Raw genomic sequence first — 25,554 nt, forward strand, 5'->3', positions numbered from 1 at the left:
TTCATTGAGGAGTAAAATATATTTACTAGAATACAGGAGAAATATTAGAGGACTACATTGAAGCATAAATTAGCGCAAGTTAAATTTAAAGGAAGAACTTTGCGATGTATCCCAGGCTGCCTTTTGAAACAAGGCTGGAGATAGCTCGAGCCCTGACAGAGAAGTTAAAGTGAATTGACCACTGGGCGGGTACAAGTGACCTGGTTTCTTTATTCAAGAAGGGTAGCAGCTGAGACAGAGATTTATGGCAGTCGTAAGGAAGTAACTGGAAAAAATTCTGAGCAGCAGGATCAATCCACACTTATAAAGGTTGGGGTTGGTTGGTGGGAGATCCTGTCTGACTAACCTGATTGGGATTTTCTAGAATGTAACTAAGTACAATGTAGCTGACAAAGTCAATATGAATTATAGTGATACATTTAACACGTCCCACTGGAAAGGTGGTCCATAAGGTTCAAAGAAGGTTGGTCCCAGAGAATCCAATGGGAAGTGGTTGCTCAGCACTTTAACACCCCCTCCCTTTCCCCATCTGACCTTTCTGGCCTGGGCCTCCTCCATTGTCAGAGTGAGATCCAGCACATATGGAGGAACAGCACCTCATATTTCGCTTGGGTAGCTTACACCCCAGTGGTATGAACATTGACTTCTCTAACTTCAAATAGCCTTGCGTTCTCTCTCTCTCTCCATCCCCTCCCCCTTCCCAGTTCTCCCACCAGTCTTGCTGTCTCCGACTACATTCTAACTCTGTCCCGCCTACTCCACTGACATCAGTCTGAAGAAGGGTCTCGACCCAAAACGTCACCCATTCCTTTTTTCCAGAGATGCTGCCTGTCCCGTTGAGTTACTCCAGCATTTTGTGTCTAAATTGGATCCAAAACTGGCCTGGTAATAGAAGACAGAGGGTGATGGTGTGTCTCCCAGCCACCCTTTATCCTGCATCTCCTCTTTTCCAGATTTCTTCCCCTCCCCCAACAATCAGTCTGAAGAAGGATCCCAACTGAAACAACACCTATCCATGTCCTCCAGAGATGCTGCTGCCTGATCCGCTGTGTTACTCCAGCACTTGTGTCCTTTCATGTAAACCAGCATCTGCAGTTTCTCGTTTCTTTGTTTAAATAGTGCCTGGATGCACCAGTGAAAAGTCTTTTAGTATGAGAGGGGTTGGAAATGATGAAGCACATAGTCAATAAGAGGCTGGTCTTAACAGTTGAGTTAAGAAGTAAGCGTTTTAGTGGTGAAGTGGTATTAGTAGAAAATGTGGCGTTATAGTTCTGCTGGATTGGAATTTGATGGGGACGGCAAGTTGGGCACCAATGTTAATGGGCTTCAGTCTGATACCATGCTGACCTTGAAGGTCCAATTAGAACCTATTCCTGGTGACGAGCCCAGTGAAACCCAGTGCAGCCATTATCACTCAGAGTAAGAGTAGCAAACAAAAATGGAAGAATAAATATATTGGGCAATTTAGATTCCAGTTATTGCTCACAAATCTACAGGAGCTAAGCACGTCGACAGATTCCGTCAGGGGGAAATTAGGGTGTGGTTTGAAACAATGGAGATGAGAAAAGACAAACCATCACTTATTATATTTTTCCCAGTCAGCTCACATGAGCAATGTAATTTACGTTGTACTGCGTTTGGAAGCACGCTGGCCATTTCTCGGAAATGCGACCACATTATGGGGAAATCAAGACATGGACCACATCTTAATTGCCTGATTACAACAGTCATGTTGCTACCTCCAGCAGAGCAGCCAATACTTGCCTAATCATTCTAAGGTTGTGTTCCTCTGATATTCTAGTCAATCATTTCTAGAAATACTCTAAATGTACTTTAACATCATATTAGTTTCAGTGATATCCATAAAACATGTAATAAATGGTTTATGATGCAATAAAAATGTTTCTTCTATTTGTGGACAGAAACCTGGCGTTTTCCAAATGCAGTGAATAAGTAAACATGACATCACATGTCATGATCAAACTTAAATAGGGCAGCCACTGTTAATTGGGTTGACATAGAAACAATTGTATCCATTCCAGTGCATTCCTGCCCTCCGATGCTGTCTCTACGGAGTTTGTACATTCTTCCTGAGACCACATGAGTTTAGCCTGGCTGCTCCCCCACATCAAAGATGTGCTGGGAGATTAATTAGTCACTGTGAATCATACCACAGTGTAGGCAAAAGAATCAAAGGTGTAATGCTGGGATGCCAAATGTCCAAGATGCCTGGTAGAGTCATGAGTTGGCAGAGAGGTTGTGGGCGTAGACTGGATAAGTCATTTGATGTGAGGGTATTTGCCTTTGAAGGATCATAGGCTTGGACAGCGAGTAGATCCAGAAGCCACTCGCACTTCATGGGTGCACTGGTCCCACCCAAACAGATCACTGGTCAGGTGGCCATGGGAACCACCAATGTCGGAATTACCAGACACAGTGGGGCAGTGGTAGCGTTGCTGCCTTAAGGGCCTGTCCCACCTTCACGACCTAATCCGCGACCTCTGCCGAGTTTGCCCTTACTCGCAGCATGGTCATCACGAGGTCGTGGGAGGTAGTAGGAGGTCGTAGGTAGGTTGTGATGCTATTCGTAGGTACTCGTGGCATCAAGTAGGTCGGGGCGTTTTTTCAACATGATGAAAAATGTCCACGAGTAAAAAATGTCATGAATTAGGTTGTGAAAGTGGGACAGGCCCTTTACAGTCCCAGAGACCTGGGTTCGATCCTAACTACGGGTGCTGTCTGCGTGGAGTTTGTACATTCTCACCATGACAGCGTGTGCTTTTCCCGAGTGCTCCGGTTTCCTCCCACATTCCAAAGACGTGCAGGTCTGTAGGTTAATTGGCTTCTGTAAATTGTGCCCAGTGTGTAGGATTGAACTAGTGTACGGGTGACTACTGGTGGGTGTGGACTCGGTGAGCCGAAGGGCCTGTTTTCATGCTGCATCTCTAAACCAAACCAAACTAAACTAAGTCCTCAGTTAGCAGGAACCAGCAGACAAGGGAACTAGGCTACAGTCTTATAAAATAATCTTGGCCACTATCAATGACTTGTGACAGTATAACCTGGGAGGAGAGAGCATCAGTTACCAGGAGCACTACCCACGAGTGCAGGTATGATTAAGGTCCAGGCAGAGATGCTCCAGCACATTGCAGGTAGAACTTGCGGTACTGTAATGTACCAAATATAATGTATGATTATGTTGTGGTAGTTGGTAAGAGCTATTGCCAATGATAAATTTTCTATCAATTTCTTATATCTGTAACATGGAATAATATGCATTTGTACAGTAGGTAAGGATAGCTTTGAAGACAATCAGGTTAAAGTTACAATCACAAAATCAGCAGTTTGAAAGATCTCACCTGAATGCCAAGTTCAGTGTAAAACTTTGGAGTCAATACAGATATACTGAATTTATGCTTCGATAGAAAATGATGGATTTAGAAATGACACCTTGTAGCTTGTCCTTGCCTACTTTATATTTAGAGCCACCAAGTCTGATCTGAAGAAATTGCTCTCAAAGAATATTCTGATGTGGCACCTCAATTGCCAATGCTGAGCATTTGGTTAGGATTATGTCACAGTCTTACAGCATGGAAACAGGCACTTCTGCCAACTAACATCTCCCATCTACACTAGTCCCACCTGCCTGCATTTGGCCCATATCCCTCTAAACCTACCCTACCCATGTACCGGTCTAAATGTTTCTTAAATGTTATGATAGTACCTGCCTCAACTATCTCATCCGGCAGCTTGTTCCATGCACCCACCATCCTTTGCGTAAAAAACATTACCCCTCAGGTTCCTAGTAAAACTTTCCCACCTCATTTTAAACCTATGTCCTCTGGTTATTGATTCCCCTACCCTGGGCAAGATCTATAAGACATCTATAAGATCATTAAAGTAAACTTTATGACCAGAAGAAGCGTTATTGAAATTAATAGCTCTCCAGATGGTTTAGTGAATAAAGGCCATGCTTCATATAACATTTGAAGTGCAATTTTCAGTTGCTGCTGTAGCAAAAGTATACATTTAGATAACTGGTGAAGATATGATCGCAATGCTCCCAGAACTAAATAGCCAAATGGCCACAGTTAGAAGGGAAGAGATGAAATGAGCAACAAATGTTGGATAGGAATCTAAAAGAGATGAATTTTATTCCATTTTTTGCCCAGGTCCCTCAGTTCCAAGTGCTGGACCATGCTCTGCATCAACCATTCACTCAACTGGAACGAGCAGAGCGACAGGCAGCTCTGGAGCTCTTCAAATTGGTGAGTACCAGCTCTCACAGTCCACAGTCAACCTGCAGCCCGATGAGTCCCTGCCACTCTTTACAAGTATCTCTCATGATTCCTGCCTCCCTTCGTTTCAGGATTGTCCCCACCGGCTGCACGGTGGCGCAGCAGTAGAGCTGCTGCCTTACAGCACCAGATACCCGAATTCAATCCTTACTAGGGGTGTAATCCGTATGGAGTTTGCACGTTTTCCCTGTGACCGTATCGGCTATCTCCGGGTGCTCCGGTTTCCTCACACATTCCAAAGACGTGCAGGTTTATAGGTTAATTGGGTTCTGTAATTTGGCCCTATTGTGTGACGAGTGTACGGGGGATCGTTGGTCAGTGCGGACTCGGTGGGTCAAAGAGCTTGTTTCCATGCTTTATACCAAACCAACCTTGGATTCTGAAACACCCGCCTCCTGTTACTTTGCTTTGTTTCATTCACCTGCATGCATTATCTCTTTCAAAGGTAAACATGCAAAGATTAGGTGAACAGAAAAGGTAACCTGGGGGCACAAGAGACTGCAGAATTTGTAGCAATAATGAAGGGAGAGGAGGTGGAGGAACTAAGCAGGTCGGGCAGCATCTGTGGAACAGATAGTCATATAGGGAGCAGGAACTTCAACTGCAAGTCCAGGAAACAACATTGGCAGAATTTGATGCTGCAAATAACACTAAAGAGATACAGATTCTTGCAGAAATCTCAATGAAGCCTACCAGGTGCAATCTCTGCATTCAGCTCTGAAAGGGACGTATAACAACACAAGCAACACTCTTGTAGGTACAACATTATGTTGCAACTGAATGCATAGTTCCTGGATGAAGTAAGAGATGGGGGAGCATTGCAGGAGTATAGTGGTCCCTAGTTACAAACAATGTCTGCAGGAGTAAGATGCTTGTGCAGCAGCCATGAACAACACCCCAGAGCTATACTGCCCTAATTTGACTGCATGGCAGTGTGGCACTCTGTCCATCTTTCTCATCGGTACCACACAGTGCCTAGCATTCCGTACACGTTTGATGTTTTCCCCCTTGCTTTGTTAGGTTCTACGGTTTCAACAAGAGGAATTCCTCCAAGGCAGAAAGGAAACCATCCTTGGGAATTTCATTGTGCAGAAGGGAATATCCAACCCCAGGCTCCAGGATGAGATCTTCTGCCAGGTGGCCAACCAGACCTGGAAGAATCGGGACATGGAGGAGTGGCGGAGAGCCTGCCTCCTGATGACCACCTGTCTGAGCTGCCTGCGGCCCTCGCCCCGGCTCGAGAAGCCCCTGCTCAAGTGAGGCAACCCGGCGTGGGGGAGGGTGGTGTGTGGAGCATGCTGGAGTGTACAAAGAGTAGCCATTGACTGTACCACTCACGTTACTGTGATTGGATGAATGACTGGCCAGTATTCTCTTGCCAGTATAGTCCTTCACCGAAGCTTTAAAGGACCTACATCTCAGCACAGTGGTAGAGCTGCTGCTGCCTCACAGAGCCCGCGACCCGGCTTCCATACTGACCTCAGGTGCTGTCTGTGTGAAGTTTGCACATTCTCCCTGTGACCGTGTAGGTTTCCTCTTAGTGCTCCGGTTTTCTCCCACATCCGAAAGTCGTGCGCGCTAGTAGGTTAATTGGCCTCTGTAAATTGTCCTGAAGCGGGATAACATAGAACTCAATGGGTGAATGATTGATTGATTGATTGATTGATTGATTGAAAGATACAGCATAGTAACAAGCCCTTTACATGTTTGTACGTTAATTGGCTTCTGTAAATTGTACCTAATTGTAGCTAGTCTATGGGGTGAACGCTGGTCATGCGGATTCGGTGGGCTGACGGACCTTTTCCCAAGTTAAACCGCTGTCTCACGGTACGAGCTCTCTGAAGTTTGCCCTAATTCGAATTAGGAGATTTACGGTAATAGAAACATAGAAACATAGAAATTAGGTGCAGGAGTAGGCCATTCGGCCCTTCGAGCCTGCACCGCCATTCAATATGATCATGGCTGATCATCCAACTCAGTATCCCGTACCTGCCTTCTCTCCATACCCTCTGATCCCCTTAGCCACAAGGGCCACATCTAACTCCCTCTTACATATAGCCAATGAACTGGCCTCGACTACCCTCTGTGGCAGAGAGTTCCAGAGATTCACCACTCTCTGTGTGAAAAAAGTTCTTCTCATCTCGGTTTTAAAGGATTTCCCCCTTATCCTTAAGCTGTGACCCCTTGTCCTGGACTTCCCCAACATCGGGAACAATCTTCCTGCATCTAGCCTGTCCAACCCCTTAAGAATTTTGTAAGTTTCTATAAGATCCCCTCTCAATCTCCTAAATTCTAGAGAGTATAAACCAAGTCTATCCAGTCTTTCTTCATAAGACAGTCCTGACATCCCAGGAATCAGTCTGGTGAACCTTCTCTGCACTCCCTCTATGGCAATAATGTCCTTCCTCAGATTTGGAGACCAAAACTGTACGCAATACTCCAGGTCTGGTCTCACCAAGACCCTGTACAACTGCAGTAGAACCTCCCTGCTCCTATACTCAAATCCTTTTGCTATGAAAGCTAACATACCATTCGCTTTCTTCACTGCCTGCTGCACCTGCATGCCCACTTTCAATGACTGGTGTACCATGACACCCAGGTCTCGCTGCATCTCCCCTTTTCCTAGTCGGCCACCATTTAGATAATAGTCTGCTTTCCTGTTTTTGCCACCAAAATGGATAACCTCACATTTATCCACATTATACTGCATCTGCCAAACATTTGCCCACTCACCCAGCCTATCCAAGTCACCTTGCAGTCTCCTAGCATCCTCCTCACAGCTAACACTGCCCCCCAGCTTAATGTCATCCGCAAACTTGGAGATATTGCCTTCAATTCCCTCATCCAGATCATTAATAAATATTGTAAATAGCTGGGGTCCCAGCACTGAGCCTTGCGGTACCCCACTAGTCACTGCCTGCCATTGTGAAAAGGACCCGTTTACTCCTACTCTTTGCTTCCTGTTTGCCAGCCAGTTCTCTATCCACATCAATACTGAACCCCCAATGCCGTGTGCTTTAAGTTTGTATACTAATCTCTTATGTGGGACCTTGTCGAAAGCCTTCTGGAAGTCCAGATACACCACATCCACTGGTTCTCCCCTATCCACGCTACTAGTTACATCCTCGAAAAATTCTATAAGATTCGTCAGACATGATTTACCTTTGGTAAATCCATGCTGACTTTGTCCAATGATTTCACCACTTTCCAAATGTGCTGCTATCCTAATCTTTAATAACTGACTCTAGCAGTTTCCCCACTACCGATGTTAGACTAACTGGTCTGTAATTCCCCGTTTTCTCTCTCCCTCCCTTCTTAAAAAGTGGGGTTACGTTTGCTACCCGCCAATCCTCAGGAACTACTCCAGAATCTAAAGAGTTTTGAAAGATTATTACTAATGCATCCACTATTTCTGGAGCTACTTCCTTAAGTACTCTGGGATGCAGCCTATCTGGCCCTGGGGATTTATCGGCCTTTAATCCATTCAATTTACCCAACACCACTTCCCGGCTAACCTGGATTTCACTCAATTCCTCCAACTCCTTTGACCCGCGGTCCCCTGCTATTTCCGGCAGATTATTTATGTCTTCCTTAGTGAAGACGGAACCAAAGTAGTTATTCAATTGGTCCGCCATATCCTTGTTCCCCATGATCAACTCACCTGTTTCTGACTGCAAGGGACCTACATTTGTTTTAACTAATCTCTTTCTTTTCACATATCTATAAAAACTTTTGCAGTCAGTTTTTATGTTCCCTGCCAGTTTTCTTTCATAATCTATTTTTCCTTTCCTAATTAAGCTCTTTGTTCTCCTCTGCTGGTCTCTGAATTTCTCCCAGTCCTCCGGTATGCTGCTTTTTCTGGCTAATTTGTACGTATCATCCTTCGCTTTTACACTATCCCTGATTTCCCTTGTTATCCACGGATGCACTACCTTCCCTGATTTATTCTTTTGCCAAACTGGGATGAACAATTTTTGTAGTTCACCCATGCAGTCTTTAAATGTCTTCCATTGCATATCCACCATCAACCCTTTTAGAATTAATTGCCAGTCAATCTTGGCCAATTCACGTCTCATACCCTCAAAGTTACCTTTCTTTAAGTTCAGAACCAATGAGTAATAATAATAATAATAATAATGTCTTTATTTATATAGCACATTTTTAGTCAACTTGCATTGACCCCAAAGTGCTTCACACAATTACTTCCATACAGACAGGCAAAGTTGGGTGAAGTGTCTTGCCCAAGGACACACACAGGCAAAGGTGGGTGAAGTGTCTTGCCCAAGGACACAACGACAGTATGCACTCCAAGCGGGATTCGAACCAGCTACCTTCCGGTTGCCAGCCGAACACTTAGCCCATTGTGCCATCTGTCGTCCTCATGGCCACTCATCAGTGCTCGGTGCTCTCGTGGACATTTTTCAACATGTTGAAAAATCTTCACGAGTCTTCCCGTGCTTACCTGCTGTTAGCGAGTCTTCCAGAGTACCTGCCGTTAGCGTTACGAGCCGCTAAGAGACGGCCCCAAGCTCCGACGTACTGGCTACGTTCATTCTCCGTGCTTACCCCGAGTTTGATTTTTTTTTAAACTCGGGAGAGCTCTTGGAATGAACTCGTACCATGGGACAGGGCTATTATTTATATCTCTAAAGTCTAATGATTAAAGTAAAAATAGGTTTATTCTATGTGTGATCCACACTGTACCCACCTGACGTTATTTGGTGTTGTCCATTGTTGCTGGTGATGGAACTTGTTTAATTCCCTGTCGTAATTACCTTAAAGAAACGGGTAATGGTTTTCTGATTGTGCAGGTGCTTTGCAGAAATTGCAGAATGACAACTTGACATTGATCTCACACAGGTACGTGTCCGATCACTTCATGGAAGAATACAGAGCGGTCTGTCAACACAAAGCCCTCAGCGCCATGCAGAGCATCCAAAACAGGGCCTTCCCTCCTACCCAACTGGAGTGGACAGCCAACCACCGGCGAGGACAGATGGTGCTGGATGTCCATGTCTCACGTGGTATTTACATGAACAGTTATATCATTGGCTCAGCTGGAAATAAGTTGCATTTTGTAAATTATTTGGTTAAAAATAATGTTAATTTGCAATTCTCTTCTCTACTCCCATATTCTTTATGATAGAAGTTACTAGATACCCTTTCAGTTCAGTCCAGAAGCTGCAATGCATTGCTATACTTTGGATAAGCTTTGAAAATAAGATTGTGATCAAGTGTTCAATTTTTACCAAGCAATAGATATTAAAGATACAGCATTATCAGGGGAAATGTAAAGATTCTCCTCACCCGCAATCCTTTACAAGCCTTGCATCCAAGAACCGCATTCATCGACCGGAGATGACATTCTGATAATGATGCAATTGCAGTCTGTGAGATCTTCCTGAGTAGAAATGTTGCTGAAATCATTACCATAGCAATAGTGTTTGGGCTTTAAAGGAGTTTTAAAGTTTTCCCTAGTGTGTAGGACAGTGCTAGTGTACGGGGTGGTCGTTGGGTGATGCAGACTCGGTGGGCCGAAGGGCCTCTGCCTCTAACGTCTAAAGTAAAAAGTCTAAAGAGGCACTAAACACAAGCTTAGCACTCCTGCACATGGCTGTTTGGAAATTTGAGTTCAGTTAGAGATCTGTGGTGGATTTCATTTCATTTTCTCTCACTAGATGAAACATTTGCAACAGAGGTGGAGTCCTGGACAACAGGAGAAGAACTTGGAAACTGGATTTTTAAATCCCGGTACGTGAAAATGTGAATAAGGTACCTAATGTGTGGACGTGCCCACGAGACGGAGAGAACAGTGTAGACATGTAGTGGAGACACTCAATATAGATACAGTCAGTGCAGTCAGATAAAAAAAGAATATAAATTGAATTGTATTGTATATACAAAGTAAATACTAACATTCCAAACACAGGCACACACAGCAATGATACACTGAGCAGAAACAGAGTTAACAGCATTATAATACCCAATGGCTCACATAATTCCAACAGCTTTCCATAATACTGAGAAATACAAGTACAGGTGTACCTGCAAAGATTCAATGCATATTGTAGTTATAAATATAAAACCACAATACATTGCATTTGCCCTGATTAGACCATGTGACATGTTGGTATCGGATTTACTCGCATTTGAAAGGGAATAGGATAATCAGGGACAGGCAGCATGGCTTTGTCTGTGCAGAAAGGCACTAAATGCTGGAGTAACTCAACGGGACAGGCAGCATCTCTGGAGAGAAGGAATGGGTGGCGGACGTTTCGGGTCGAGACCCTTCTTCAGAGTCAGGGGAGAGGGAGTCTAGAGATATGGAAGAGTAGGGTGTGAAAACGAGATCAAAGCAGATGGTGATAAGGAAATGTAGACTGGTTCATTGTGAGCTGAGGGGAAGATGACAACCTGACGTACAATCAGTAATATTTAAACAGGCGACAGTAGGACTAGTTGTCGAACTAGGATGGGGGAAAGATGGAGACAGAGGGAAAGCAAGGGTTAATTGAAGTTAGAGAAATCAATATTCATACTGCTGGGGTGTAAGCTGCTTTGCCTGTGGCTGGTCATGCATTACTAACCATTGAGTTTTTGAGGAGGGGACAAGGGTTAATAAGAGATTAAGATGCATGAGATCCATGGTAACTTGGTATTTTAGAAGACAAAGGGTAGTGGTGGAAAGGTGTTATTCTTGCTGGAGGTTAGTGACCAGTGGTGATTTGTAAGGATAGGTGCTGGGATCTCTATTTGTGATATATATAGATGACTTGGATGCAAATGTTGAAGGGTTGGTTAGTAAGTTTCCAGACACCACCAAATTTAGTGCAGTTACGGACAGTGAGGAAGAGCGTCAGTGAGGTTTAGATTGGTTGAATTGAACTGAAAGTTACAGCATGGAAACAGGCCCTACCCGTCCCCAGACCACCAATCCCATCATTTAAAAGACATTTGGACTTTGACCCACAATAGGAAAGGTTTAAAGGGATACGGTCTAAATGTGGGCAAATGGAAGTAGCTTAAATGAGGCATCTTGGTCTGCATATAATTGTTGGGCTGAAGTGCTTATTTCTGTGCCGTATTACTCAATGACTATGCGACAAGCATGGATAGGGTAGACAGAACAATTCTCCCACGGTGGAAATGCCAAAGTCTAGAGGGCATAGCTTTAATATGATAGGAGCAAAATTTATAGGCGAGGTGCAGAGGGTAGTGGGTGCCTGGAACGAACAGCCAGAAATTGTAATGGCAGCAGATACACTAGTGGTATTTAAGAGGCTTTTAGATAGCATATGGATAGCACATGGATGCGCAGGGAATGGAGGGATATGGATCACATGCAGGGAGAGGAGATGGTTTAACTTGGCATCATACTTGGCATCTGCGTCATTGGGGCGAAGGGCCTGTTCCTGTGCTCTACTGCTCTGTGTAAGTCTTATGTGTATTTCAATGACCTACATTGCATTTTCAATTCATACATGTGACCATGGCTCTGTCGGAGTGGCCATGCAGTGTAAGTTAGCGATACATCCTGCGTAGCCTCAGACTAGTGGCGGTGGTTTCTGGGCTCCTGGTGAATCTATCAGATGTGAGGCTTGCCAAACAAACCATACATGTTTGAAAATGCCTCGCAGTTCATCACAGTTATCTGACCAGTGATGACCTGGAGGGTCTGCTGGGCAGATGTACCAGGCACAATGTCAGAACTTAGCAGCTGAAGATAAACACAAAAAACTGGAGTAACTCAGTGGCTCAGACAGCATCTCTGGAGAAAAGGAATCGGTGACGTTTCAGGTCAAGCCCCTTCTTCAAACGTCACCTATTCCTTTTCTCCAGAGGTGCTATCTGACCCGCTGAATTACTCCAACGTTTTGTGTCTATCTTCGGTTTAAACCAGCATCTGCAGTTCTTTCCTACACAATATTGTGTCAGACACGGCCATATGCATCGGGAGGCCTACAGGCCACGGGCACCTCCAATAATTATGAAGCACTAATGCATGTGTGCAATTTGCTGAGAAACCCTGAGCCCCAATAACAGGTGGAGGTCCCTGGGGTCAAGTTGCATCAATTCTGGTTGCATTGAGTCTGAAGGATCAAGAGATGATTTGATTAAGAGCTAGGAGTAATTTGGGCAGCACAGTGGCACAGCGGTAAAGTTGTTGCCTTACAGCACCAGAGACCCGGATTCATTCCTGACTATGGGTGCTGACTGTATGGAGTTCGTACGTAATCACTGTGACCGCATGGGTTTTCTCCGGGTGCTCCAGTTTCCTCTCACATTCCAAAGACGTACAGGTTTGTAGGTTACTTGGCTTCGTTAAAAGTGTACCTGAAAAAGCTACTTTCTTAACTACTAAACCAGGTTCGCTTCTTAATAAACAGACACCACACAAACTGTTTGGTAGACCAGTTCAAAACTTTACTTAACATCGGCCGATGGAAGGGAGGGAGAACTCCAGTCAAGTGACCATTACAGACACTTGACCGTCCTCCGTTCACCTCGCTGAACAACAGAATTACATTGCATTAAATAGGGTTTTTTTGTTCCCTTAGCACATTTCACAGACATTAGTCATGGTCAGAGGTACAGGAAAAGGTTTCCACAGAATGCATCACATCAAAGGCCTTTTGTTTACATGTTACAAGATAACATTGGCCATTTGGTTTACGACATTTTATCTTTCCACTTCCCTGTTCCTCTCTCGTCCTTCATAAACATTGGCTATTTGGATAATGCCATTTTATCTTCACAGAGATCACCCTAGCTCTTTCGCTGCTTCCTTGCTGTCATTTGGTCCCTCATAAACATTGGCCATTTGGTTTATGGCATCTTACTTCAAAGATGTGACTAGCTGTTTCTCTCTTCCTTTATTGCCTCCTCCCCCATAAACATTGGTCATTTGGTTCATAGCATCTTACTTCAAAGATGTGACTAGCTGTTTCTTTCTCTGTCACTTCCTCACTTGGGAGACAATGTTATGGTACTTATTATCCCACACACTGCAACCTGAGGCAAGCCTAATTTGACACTAAATATAAGCTGTAAGCTAGCCCAGAAACCAATTTAATATCTTCTTATATTTTAACTAAAATTCAGCTTCATCATACCCTAGTCCCTAGTGTGTAGGATAGTGTTCGTGTACGGGGTGATCGCTGGTTGCCACGGATTCGGTGGGACGACGGACCTGCTTCTGCACTCTATCTCTAAGTCTAAAGTAATTTGGTAGTGTCAGTTAGTAATGGTTTAGTTTGGTTTGAAATCTTGGTGAAAGCCTTAATGCCCGAAATGGATAGATTTTTCAAAATTGTATAATTGCAATGCTGGTCAGGCAGCATCTGTGTAATTAATTAATGTTGCAGGTTGCAGGTTGGAGACCCTTTCATAAGAATCTAATACGTGCACTCACTGTTAATATTTTGATCACATTTTGTTAGGCAAAGGTGTCTTTTAGGTTTAAGTTTATTAGTATCATGTGTATCAAGGTACTGTGAAAAGCTTCGCTTGCATGCTATCCAAATAGATCAGATATTCCACACATAAATACAATCAAGACATGCTCACGTACAATAGATAGAGCAAAGGGGGAGGTACAGTGTGTAGAATATACTGTCGTTCTCAGCATTGTAGTGCATCTGCTCCATAGGCAAAGCTCAATGTCAAATGTGGTAAGATACTGATCAGAATGTCCTGCTTCTTGGTCTCTGCAGGGGCCAGGAGGAAGAGCAGAGAGGTTGGACGGTGTCCTTGCACACAGGAGCGGAATGGAGAGACATGCTTGGCTGCGACTTTGTCATGGATCTCATTGCTGAGACTGAAGTCCTGAACGTTCCACTGGCCCAGACATCTGCCTCCATCATCCATTCACAAGAAAATGGCAGCGATTATGAATCCCATTCAGCCTATGATGACTGCTATGCGTAAGTAACTCAATGCTGTTGGTGTCTACATCACTGCTCGTTCAGTGAATGCGGAGCCAGTCAGCCAATTGTAGAAGTATTCGGCAAGCACAGGTCTCATGGAATTGGCTGATTTGAACAATTTCTGTTGCATTTTCTGTGCATTTTCTGTTGTGTTGTCAGTTTGTCCCTCCTGAGCACTGCGATCTGTGTTTTAGTAGCCCACGCCTCGAGGTCTATGAAGAATTTATTCCTCCAGCGCCCAATGTACAGGCACCAGCCCTGCCGCCCAGCATGGTGTCCGACGATGGTTCCGACGCTGACCCCTACATGTATGCTTGTAAGTAGCTTAAAGATGTAGACTTAACGGTGTGACAATTCGATGTCGCCCAGTGTGGGTCACGTTGGTGAGGGTGAGCTCGCTGCCCATCCCGTGTGAGGCTCAGGCTTGGGGGGTGGAGGGGGGGGGGGGGGGAGGTTATGCAGTTCCTGCTTGTGCCCTGCCCATTCTAATGATGCTTGTTTCTCCACAGGCTCCTCAACAAAATCAGAGGCTTCACAGGGGTTTGAAAACTACGTGGACAAACTGTTTGACCCAGTGTTCTCCCACGGCGGAGGGGTGAGTGTAGAGCGATGTGGGTGTGTGCACAGAAGGACGGGTGTGTATAGAAGGAGGGGTGAATGGTGGCAGTGTGAGTGGGTGTGTGGTAGTGTATGTAGTGGATGTTGGAGGAAGTCAGTGTGAGGGAGAATGTAAAAAACGGTGGAGTAGGTGTGAGGGGGAGGATGGGAATGTTGTCGGGTGGAGAGTGAGTGTTGGAGGGTGAGTTTGTGAGGGAGGAGAGTGTGAGGATGTAGGGTGTCAGAGAGGAGGGTGTCGGAGAAGAGGGTGTGAGGGAGGTGCCATGACCAACTGGTGGAGGGTGTGAGTGTTGGAGGTGGAGGGTGTGAGTGTTGGAGGTTGAGGGTGTGAGGGTGAGGGTGAGGGTGTGAGGGTGTGGGGGAGAAGAGCGTGAGGGAGGTGCCATTGCGTTCTGACAGGTTTTTTTGGATACACTTGCAGGAAATGCAGCAAACCGCAGCTCTGAACAGGCGGATGAAAGGAGGAGGGGGAGTAGGCCCGACACAGAACGGAGCGTACATGACCACAGGTCAGTGATGGGCACGAAGGGGTGTTTGTGTTGCTGCACTGGTTTGTATGCAGAGTGTGTGATAAATGAGAATTAGGGAATGAGAATGACATCAGGAATCTGTTCATTAAGCGTGGCTGAGTGTGAGTCACAGATGAAGATACGTTTGGAGTGAGCTTGGCATGAGGATGAGTGTGAGCAGGGAGTAAGGATAATTTAGTGTGAGGTGTTAGTGTGAGCTGGGGACCAGGTGAATGAGTTTGTGCAGGTCAGGCAAAGTGAGTCAGAGTAAGTGTGAGCTGGGGGCCTGGGTGCGTGACTGGGAATGGGGTCAGGGTACGTATGTGAGCTGGGGGCAGAGTGAGTGAGTGTGAGCGAGGGTGAGAATGACCATGAGCTAGGGGTCATAATGAGTGTGAGCTGGAGTGAGTGTGAGATGGGATTTGGGATGAGTGGGTGTGAGCTGAGGTTCAGGATAAATGGGTGTGAGCTGGAGTTTGGGATAAGTGGGTGTGAGATGTGGTTTGTGGAATGAGTGTGAGCTGGGGGTCAGGGTAAGTGAGTGTGAGCTCGGGTTCAGGGTGAGCGTGTGCTCGGGTTCCGGGTGAGTGAGTGTGAGCTGGGGTTGATCTTGTGTATGTATGAGGAATGGATGAAGCAGATTGTAAGCTGGAGGAATGAGTGAGCATGAGTTCTGGACTCAGCCTAGGTTGTGGAGTGCACTGTGTGAAGAATGTGTGAGTGTGTACATGTGCACTGTGGGCAGATTTAACTGTCAGTGTCCTCTGCTTCCTCTTGAGTACAATTATCAATGATTTCTCTTTGTACACAGGTTTACCGATGGTCCCCAGCTACTCAATGGGTACGTACACCCTCGGCCGTTCACTCAGTGCAGCCCTGGCTGTCAATGTGGAATCTCTGGGATTGAATGTCTATTTCTCATTCACTCTCCTGCCCACATTTTTCAGAGTGCAATCTAGTCCTCGGGCAAACTGTGAGATGGATGTATGCCTGAAGCTACAGGCTCATAGTGACCCAATGCAATCATTTAACAGCCCCAGGACTCTCACCCTCCCCAGGATCATGCCTCACAGGGGTATCACAGTGGTGCAGAGGGAGAGTAGCTGCCTTACAGCGCTAGAGACCCAGGTTCGATCCTGACTACGGGTGCTGTTTGTACAGAGTTTGTACATTCTCCCTGTGACTGCGTGGGTTTTCTCCGGTGCTCCGGTTTCCTCCCACACTCCAAAGACGTACACGTCTGTTGGGTTTGTACAGTTTGGCCCTTTGGAACACCACTGGTCACAAACCTCCAGACAAAGAAACATCTCGCCACCACTACCCTCTGTCTTCAACGGCCAAGTCAATTTTGAATCTGATCTACCAAGTCCCATGTTTCTAAACGTGACTGACTAAAGTCAACACCCACAGCCTGACCCTAATCAAACATGAATGAATGAATAATTTTATTGGCCAAGTATGTACGCATACAAGGAATTCCCTTGGTGCTCAGCTTGCAAGTAACAACACGACATACAGTAAACCATTAAGAATAAAACATTAAAACATTAAGAATAAACCATTATAGTTTAAACATGTGAGTGAAATAAAATACCAGAGCAAAAGGAGGCTACAGACTTTTGGTTATTGAGTAGAGCTACTGCTCGTGGAAAAAAACTGTTTTTATGTCTGGCTGTGGTGGCTTTGACAGTCCGGAGTCGCCTTCCAGAGGGAAATGCTTCAAAGGACTTGTTGCCAGGGTGAGAGGGGTCAGAGATGACCCACTCGCTTCCCTGCCCTTGCAGTGTACAGTTCGTCTGTACCTTGCAGTGTACAGTGTCCTCATGAACATGAGTCCGCATAAAGCCAAATTATTCCAAATAATCCCATTATTTTTTAAGTGCAAGTAAACCCTATCTACAGTCTAAGAATCCTCTCCAATAGCTTCCCCATGACTCAGGATGAAAACCTTTGGGTGTATGGGGTGATACATGGGATTTGAGGAGACCTGGTGGACTAGAACTCTTTTTCTTTCGTGTTCAGGTATCCCAATGATGTCTCAGATGCCACAGATGGCGACCGTACCTGCGTATCAGACCCCACTCATGCCCGCAATGCAACCAATGCATGCAATGCCACAAATGCCTGCAATGCAACCCGTTCCAATGATGCAGCCAATGGAAACATCAATGCCAGGTAATGGCATTCTCTCAGCTTTCTCTCTTCCCGGCAATTACAGCCAGGCAGCCCCTGTCTACTCCATCAACACTACAATGTTCTTTACTCTTGTAATTACTCTTGCAATATTGTTCCGGCACATTTCCTGATGTCTACAGTCCGACTGCAGTGAAAGCTGCCTCATCACCGTCCAAAGTCAGTGCTTGCTTTTCCAATATAAGAGGCAGGAAGCTTGAGCTTACTGAGAGCCAGACATATACGAAGAGTCGCACCAGGAAACGCAAATCAAATGTGCATGGCCCTACACCTGAAACACATGTCAATCTCTGACAATGCAATCAAGAGATGTAACATTTGCCTGAGGCAGCCGGGGCAAAATTAAGTGTTTAAGAAGTGTACAACAGTGTTAAACAATATATCACTACTGAGTATTTAACTAGAATTTTGATTTCCTCTATACAATGTTTCTGGAAAGCACAATTCGATTCCATGAGGTTTCTCAGATCAAGAACTGTAGATATTCCCTGGTGCCTGAGCCAAAGTACAATGTCCTAGATTGTGGAAGATTGAGAGTGACCTGATCTGGTCGGTATTGCAAGGGATAGGGACAGCAAGCTGTCTTCTCCGATGGGGACAATAACATGGGGTTAAAATCAGAGCTGAGAGAAATCAGGATGTACATTTTCCCACAAAGTGCGGTGGAAAGTTAATGTTCCCTCCACAATAGTCAGTTGTTGCCAGGAAGCATAGTCATAGAGTGATACAGTGTGGAAACAGGCCCCTCAGCCCAACTCGCCCACACCGGCCAACAATGTCCCAGCTGCACTAGTCCCAATTGCCTGCGCTTGGTCCATAACCCTCCATACCTGTCCTATCCATATACCTGTCCAACTGTTTCTTAAATGATGGGATAGTCCCAGCCTCAACTACCTCCTCTGAAGGCTTGTTCCATACACCCAACACCCTCTGTGTGAAAAAGTTACCCCTCTGATTCCTATTAAATAATTTCCCCTTCACCTTCAACCTATGTCCTCTGGTCTGCGATTCCCATACTCCTAGCAAAAGACTCTGTGCATCTACCCTATATATTTCTCTCATGATTTTGTGTACTTCTATAAGATCCCTCATCCTCCTATGCTTCATGGAATAGAGACCCAGCCTACTCAACCTCTCCCCATAGCTCACACCCTCCAGGCCTGGCAACATCCTTGCAAATGTTTTCTGAACCCTTTCAAGCTTGACAATATCTTTCCTATAACAAGGTGCCCAGAACTGAACACAATATTCTAAATGCGGTCTCACCAATGTCTTATACAACTGCAACATGGCCTCCCAACTTCTATACTCAATGCTCTGAAGAAGGGTTTCGGCCCGAAACTTTGCCTATTTCCTTCGCTCCATAAATGCTGCTGCACCCGCTGAGTTTCTCCAGCTTTTTTGTGTACCTTCTATACTCAATACTCTGACTGATGAAGACCAAAGTGCCAAAATACTTTTTGACCACCTTATCTACTCGACCTTCATGGAACCATGCACTCATACTCCTAGATCCGTCTGCTCTACAACACTACCCAGAGGCCTACCATTTACTGTGCAGGTCCTGCCCTTGTTCGACGTCCCAAAGTAAACTTCTCTGTATTAAATTCCATCCACCATTCCTCCGCCCACCTGGCCAATCGATCCAGATCTTGCTGCAATCGTTCACAACCAGCAGTTGGAACTACGCTAATGTTGGATAGGTGAAAGCACCAAGGAAGTTAAAAATGGAGATGCAGGTCGATGACTGGATGGTAATGCAACCAGGAGGGTCTGAATGGTCTAACGTAGAAGCCATTAATAAGCATACACTCCCCTCTCAAGCTTGATGCAGAGTCTCAAACTCGAGTTGATCATGGGGAACAAGGATATGGCGGACCAATTGAATAACTACTTTGGTTCCGTCTTCACTAAGGAAGACATAAATAATCTGCCGGAAATAGCAGGGGACCGCGGGTCAAAGGAGTTGGAGGAATTGAGTGAAATCCAGGTTAGTCGGGAAGTGGTGTTGGGTAAATTGAATGGATTAAAGGCCGATAAATCCCCAGGGCCAGATAGGCTGCATCCCAGAGTACTTAAGGAAGTAGCTCCAGAAATAGTGGATGCATTAGTAATAATCTTTCAAAACTCTTTAGATTCTGGAGTAGTTCCTGAGGATTGGCGGGTAGCAAACGTAACCCCACATTTTAAGAAGGGAGGGAGAGAGAAAACGGGAGAATTACAGACCAATTAGTCTAACATCGGTAGTGGGGAAACTGCTAGAGTCAGTTATTAAAGATGGGATAGCAGCACATTTGGAAAGTGGTGAAATCATTGGACAAAGTCAGCATGGATTTACGAAAGGTAAATCATGTCTGACGAATCTTATAGAATTTTTCGAGGATGTAACTAGTAGCGTGGATAGGGGAGAACCAGTGGATGTGGTGTATCTGGACTTCCAGAAGGCTTTCGACAAGGTCCCACATAAGAGATTAATATACAAACTTAAAGCACATGGCATTGGGGGTTCAGTATTGATGTGGATAGAGAACTGGCTGGCAAACAGGAAGCAAAGAGTAGGAGTAAACGGGTCCTTTTCACAATGGCAGGCAGTGACTAGTGGGGTACCGCAAGGCTCAGTGATGGGACCGCAGCTATTTACAATATATATTAATGATCTGGATGAGGGAATTGAAGGCAATATCTCCAAGTTTGCGGATGACACTAAGCTGGGGGGCAGTGTTAGCTGTGAGGAGGATGCTAGGAGACTGCAAGTTGACTTGGATAGGCTGGGTGAGTGGGCAAATGTTTGGCAGATGCAGTATAATGTGGATAAATGTGAGGTTATCCATTTTGGTGGCAAAAACAGGAAAGCAGACTATTATCTAAATGGTGGCCGATTAGGAAAAGGGGAGATGCAGCGAGACCTGGGTGTCATGGTACACCAGTCATTGAAAGTAGGCATGCAGGTGCAGCAGGCAGTGCAGAAAGCCAATGGTATGTTAGCTTTCATAGCAAAAGGATTTGAGTATAGGAGCAGGGAGGTTCTACTGCAGTTGTACAGGGTCTTGGTGAGACCACACCTGGAGTATTGCGTACAGTTTTGGTCTCCAAATCTGAGGAAGGACATTATTGCCATAGAGGGAGTGCAGAGAAGGTTCGCCAGACTGATTCCTGGGATGTCAGGACTGTCTTATGAAGAAAGACTGGATAGACTTGGTTTATACTCTCTAGAATTTAGGAGATTGAGAGGGGATCTTATAGAAACTTACAAAATTCTTAACGGGTTGGACAGGCTAGATGCAGGAAGATTGTTCCCGATGTTGGGGAAGTCCAGGACAAGGGGTCACAGCTTAAGGATAAGGGGGAAATCCTTTAAAACCGAGATGAGAAAAACTTTTTTCACACAGAGAGTGGTGAATCTCTGGAACTCTCTGCCGCAGAGGGTAGTTGAGGCCAGTTCATTGGCTATATTTAAGAGGGAGTCAGATGTGGCCCTTGTGGCTAAAGGGATCAGGGGATATGGAGAGAAGGCAGGTACGGGATACTGAGTTGGATGATCAGCCATGATCATATTGAATGGCGGTGCAGGCTCGAAGGGCCGAATGGCCTACTCCTGCACCTAATTTCTATGTTTCTATGAAATGCCTCAACAGATGCTGCCTGATGCACTGAGTTCCTCCAGCGACTTGTTTTTTGCTCCACATTCCAGCATCTGCAGTCTCCCGTGTCTCCTGACGGAGGAATCAGTCTCTGAGACTCTTAGTGTGATTTTTGCATTTGCTTTTCACTGGATAGGTGTCTGAGGTTATGTTGGAAAGAGCATTGCACAAAGATGGCCATCGCATAATCTTGATCTAACCTTAATTTGACAATGAAAAAGTCTGCTCAGGAATGCACACGCTGCTGAACGCAGTGCAAAACCCCTCGCCATATTTTTCAGACATGAGAAGTTGTAACTTGGAGGTGCTTATGGAATGTAGGCAGATCACCTTGGTTGTAAATGTTGTTCAAAGCATCTAGTGGGAGAACAGTGATTTTGTAGAGACCCTGGCGCTGAATCAACACGGCGGCTCTCTGGGTTTATGAAGAATTTGCCATGGATTTGATCATGTTGGTCTGTGTCTTTCCCCCACAGTAATGATGGTCCCACAGGCCAGCATGCCTCAGATGCAGCCCATGCACCAGACATCCCATTATCCAAGGTCTCAGTTTTCACAGCCTGCAAACCAACACAACTCCTTTCAACTTTCAGAACAGCAGGAAAGATTCATCAACCAACAGGCCCTTCTGCTGGTGAGTGTACATATTACACATAGTCCATGCTTATCATCAGTCGCACAGAATGTAATGTGTTAGATTATTGGCTATACAAATAATCTGTATCAACTACGAGATCAATGCTGAGCAAACTTTTCCAAGTACGCTCTATCTTGTTTGCCCAAGTCACTAAGAGTAAAGGCCGTCTTTGGCGTGGCACTGAGTTATTTAAATCTGAAAGGTGTGAGTTTAAGAGTTTGATGGAGCAGGTCACATGACACTCGATTAGTACGGGTGTCAAGGGTTATGGGGAGAAGGCAGAGTGTCAAGGGTAATGGGAAAAATGTTAGGAGGGAGAGATAGGTCAGCCATGATTGGATGGCGGAGTAGACTTGATGGGCCGATTGGCCTATTTCTGCTCCTACCACTTATGACCTCATGACCTTTTCAACCTGCAATGCCATTCATTGAGATGAACCATCACATCATTTCCAATTTCCTAACCTGTCCTTACATCCAACGCATCATCTCACTCAGGCCCAAAGATACTCAACAACTGAGAAGCTAGATCTCTTTGGTGTAGAGATTTGCAACAAATCACATTCCATTGGGCAAAGCAATTTCTCCTCATTTAAGCAATAAATGGCGGAGTACTTCCTGAGGGCTGATACCCTGGTCCAGAAATTGCTATTTTCAGCACTATGTAATTGAAAATGGACAATCTTGAGTGAAGAGATAATAATGAGAGCTAAGAGATTCCACCAAGTACTTCCTAGTGTCGTACACTTGTGAGTTTTGTGCTGTTTCTGCATCAGATACAATGACATTATGCGGTGACCAATGCTACATTTAGAGCTTTTCCAGGGAATTCACATTATCCTGAGAATAGCCATTGTTCAATTCATAGGTATCAAAGGTATCAAAGGTATTTTATTGGTCACATTCACATACACCTAGGTGTAGTGAAGTGAAATGCTTCTTGCCATTTTGCAGCACATAAAGAAGGAATACAGACATAACATTAATAAGAGTTTTAAACATAAAGAACATCCCCCCACAATGGTTCCCATTATGAGGGAAGGCACAAAGTCCAGTCCCCAACCCCAGTTCACCCATAGTCGGGCCTATTGAGGCCTCCACAGTTGCCTCTACGGAGGCCCGATGTTCCAGGCCGTTCTTGCCGGGTGATGTTGCTCCGGCGTCGGGAGAGTCCTCTCAGCGGCTTGGGATACCTGGAACGGCCGCTTCCGTACTGGAGGCCGCGGCTTCCAAAGCCAACAAGGCCGCGCCGGTTGGAGCTCCACAACTGGCGATCTCATCTAGAGATCCCAGGCTCCCGGTGTAAAGTTCAGCGCCGCCACCCGCAGCTGATCGCTCCACAGTCCCGCAGCTCCGCGATGTTTTCCTCAGCGATATTCAGCTCACCGGAGCTCCAGCGCGGGGACCCGGGCAAGGCATCGCCCGCTCCGCGATAGCGCTCCAGCGCTGTGCCGCCGCCGAAGCCGAGGTTCTGGGCGGTCCCCGACAGGAAACGCCGCTCCAGGCCCGCTGGTAGGCCGCGAGGACGGGTCGAAGCTGCAGCCCGGAGAAAAGCTGCCTCTCCGACCAGGTAGGGATCCTGAAAGGTAGTTTCCCCCTCCCCCCCCACCCCCCACCCCCCACATAAAAAAGTCTAGACCTCCAAACAAAACACTTAACTAACTAAAATAAAAATAAAAAGATGAAAAGACAGACAGCTGCTGGCTGGGCAGCCGTGCACAGGACAGCGCCCCCTACAATTAATTGGTTTGTTATTGTAAGGTATACCAAGATATAGTGAGAAACTTTGTTTAGTGAGCTATCCAGACAAATCATACTATACAGTACATGAGTACAATGAACTATGTACAAGTACAACATGTAGTGCAAAAAGAGAAAGGAAACAAAGTGGGTAGGAAGGAACTGCAGATGCCGGTTTAAATTGAAGATAGACATAAGTGTTGAATATTTTGTTAGGGATACAGGGAAAGTGCAGACAAAAAATGCAGGAGCTGCAATAAGGTAGAAGGAAGATCAGTAACACGTCCTTAACATTTGAGAGGTCCTATTACTAGTCTGATAGCAACAGAAAAGAAGCGGTACTTGAGTGAATGGTACATGATTTCAAGCTTTTGTACCTTCTGCCCAATGGAAGAGGGGAGAAGCAGGGTGTAAGTGGGAAGTGTGCATAGAGTCAGTGGTGGGAAGGGCAGTCTGTGTGAAAGACTGGGCAACATCCACAACTTGATATAATTACTGTATATTAATATTATACAACATATAAAATATATGTTTTAATTATCTCATTTTCTACATTGGGGGAATTTACCTGTTAACTCTGAATATTGAGTACTACACAGCAAATTTCTTTCCCCAGGCACAGCAGATGACTTCTCAGGCCCTGACCATCAGTCAGCAACAACAGCGGCAAATACAGAGGGAGCAACCAGAGGAGCCACAACAGGAGCGACAGCAGGAGCGACAGCATGTGCCTAAAATAACAAAAACTGCAACCACCCCAAAGACAAAAACTAAATCCATTCCACCTGATTCATCCGAACAACCAGAAAAGCCCAGCGAGAAAAATAGGCCAATTATCAATACAAATCCTCCTGAAGCAGCAGAAAAGCCCGCAAGAGACACGGTATTTATTTTTAGCATCACATTTTCCCCATAATGTTTCTTTCTTGATTAGTACAGGTGTCAGAGGTTATGGCGAGAAGGCAGGAGAATGGGGCTAGGAGGGAGAGATAGATCAGCCATGATTGAATGGCGTAGTAGACTTGATGGACTGAATGGCCAAATTCTACTCCTATTCCTTGTGACCTTATGACCTTTCCTCCTTTACCTCAGGTTGCACATGGGGTATTGCGTGCAGTTCTGGTCCCCCCCATTACAGGAAGGATGTGGAGAGTTTGGAGAGGGTGCAGAAGAGATTTACCAGAATGCTGGCTGGATTAGGGAGTATTAGCTATGTGGAGAGCTTGGACAAACCTGGATTGCTTTATTTGAAGCATCGAAGTTAGAGGGGAAAACTGATAGAAAAAAATTATTTATGAGGCATAGATAAGGTGGACAGTCAAAACCTTCTATTCCAGGGTGGAAATGTCAAAGACTAAAGAGAATAGCTTTGTGGGAGGAGCAACGTTTAATGGAGATGTTCATTGCATGTATTTTACAAAGAGAGTGTTGGGTCCCTGGATGGGTGGTGGAGGCAGATACGGCAGTGGCATTTAAGAGGCTTCTGGATGGACACATGGAGGGATATGGATCACATGCTGGCAGAGGAGATTAGTTTAACTTGACATCATGTTTGGCACAGCCATTGTGGGCTGAAGGAGCTGTTTCTGTGCTGTTCTCTTCTATGTTCTAAGCTGGGCACTGCACCTGAGCTTCAAAAGCAAAATCATTGAATGCCAGAAGTCTGGAAACAAACACAGTAAATTCCAGGTACACAAAAAAGCTGGAGAAACTCAGCGGGTGCAGCAGCAACTATGGAGCGAAGGAAATAGGCAACATTTCGGGCCGAAACGTTGCCAATTTCCTTCGCTCCATAGATGCTGCTGCACCCGCTGAGTTTCTCCAGCTATTTTGTGTACCTTCAATTTTCCAGCATCTACAGTTCCTTTTTAAACACAGAAAATTCCAGATTTGCTCATTATCTGAAATTGTTGAAATTAGCGCTGAGTCCTTCAAGGGTTTTTTGTTGATTGAAATATCTGGATAGAATTCATTTAGAGTGTTGGAAATGTG

General features: G+C 45.3%; 1 protein-coding gene across 1 annotated transcript in view; it reads left to right on the forward strand.

Moving 5' to 3' along the window:
- Positions 1-25,554, forward strand: part of myo15b (myosin XVB) — a 156,268-nt gene that overhangs the window by 82,110 nt on the left and 48,604 nt on the right. Inside the window, exons 26-37 of the mRNA XM_033043975.1 lie at positions 4,173-4,268; positions 5,319-5,554; positions 9,159-9,322; positions 9,977-10,049; positions 14,012-14,221; positions 14,419-14,540; positions 14,734-14,819; positions 15,264-15,351; positions 16,163-16,192; positions 17,374-17,526; positions 21,662-21,819; positions 24,179-24,445. Coding sequence (XP_032899866.1) covers positions 4,173-4,268; positions 5,319-5,554; positions 9,159-9,322; positions 9,977-10,049; positions 14,012-14,221; positions 14,419-14,540; positions 14,734-14,819; positions 15,264-15,351; positions 16,163-16,192; positions 17,374-17,526; positions 21,662-21,819; positions 24,179-24,445 — 1,683 coding nt within the window. The remainder of the gene's footprint in view (positions 1-4,172; positions 4,269-5,318; positions 5,555-9,158; positions 9,323-9,976; positions 10,050-14,011; positions 14,222-14,418; positions 14,541-14,733; positions 14,820-15,263; positions 15,352-16,162; positions 16,193-17,373; positions 17,527-21,661; positions 21,820-24,178; positions 24,446-25,554) is intronic.

Source organism: Amblyraja radiata, chromosome 26 (assembly GCF_010909765.2).
Source record: "Amblyraja radiata isolate CabotCenter1 chromosome 26, sAmbRad1.1.pri, whole genome shotgun sequence".
NCBI classification, from domain to species: Eukaryota; Metazoa; Chordata; class Chondrichthyes; order Rajiformes; family Rajidae; genus Amblyraja; species Amblyraja radiata.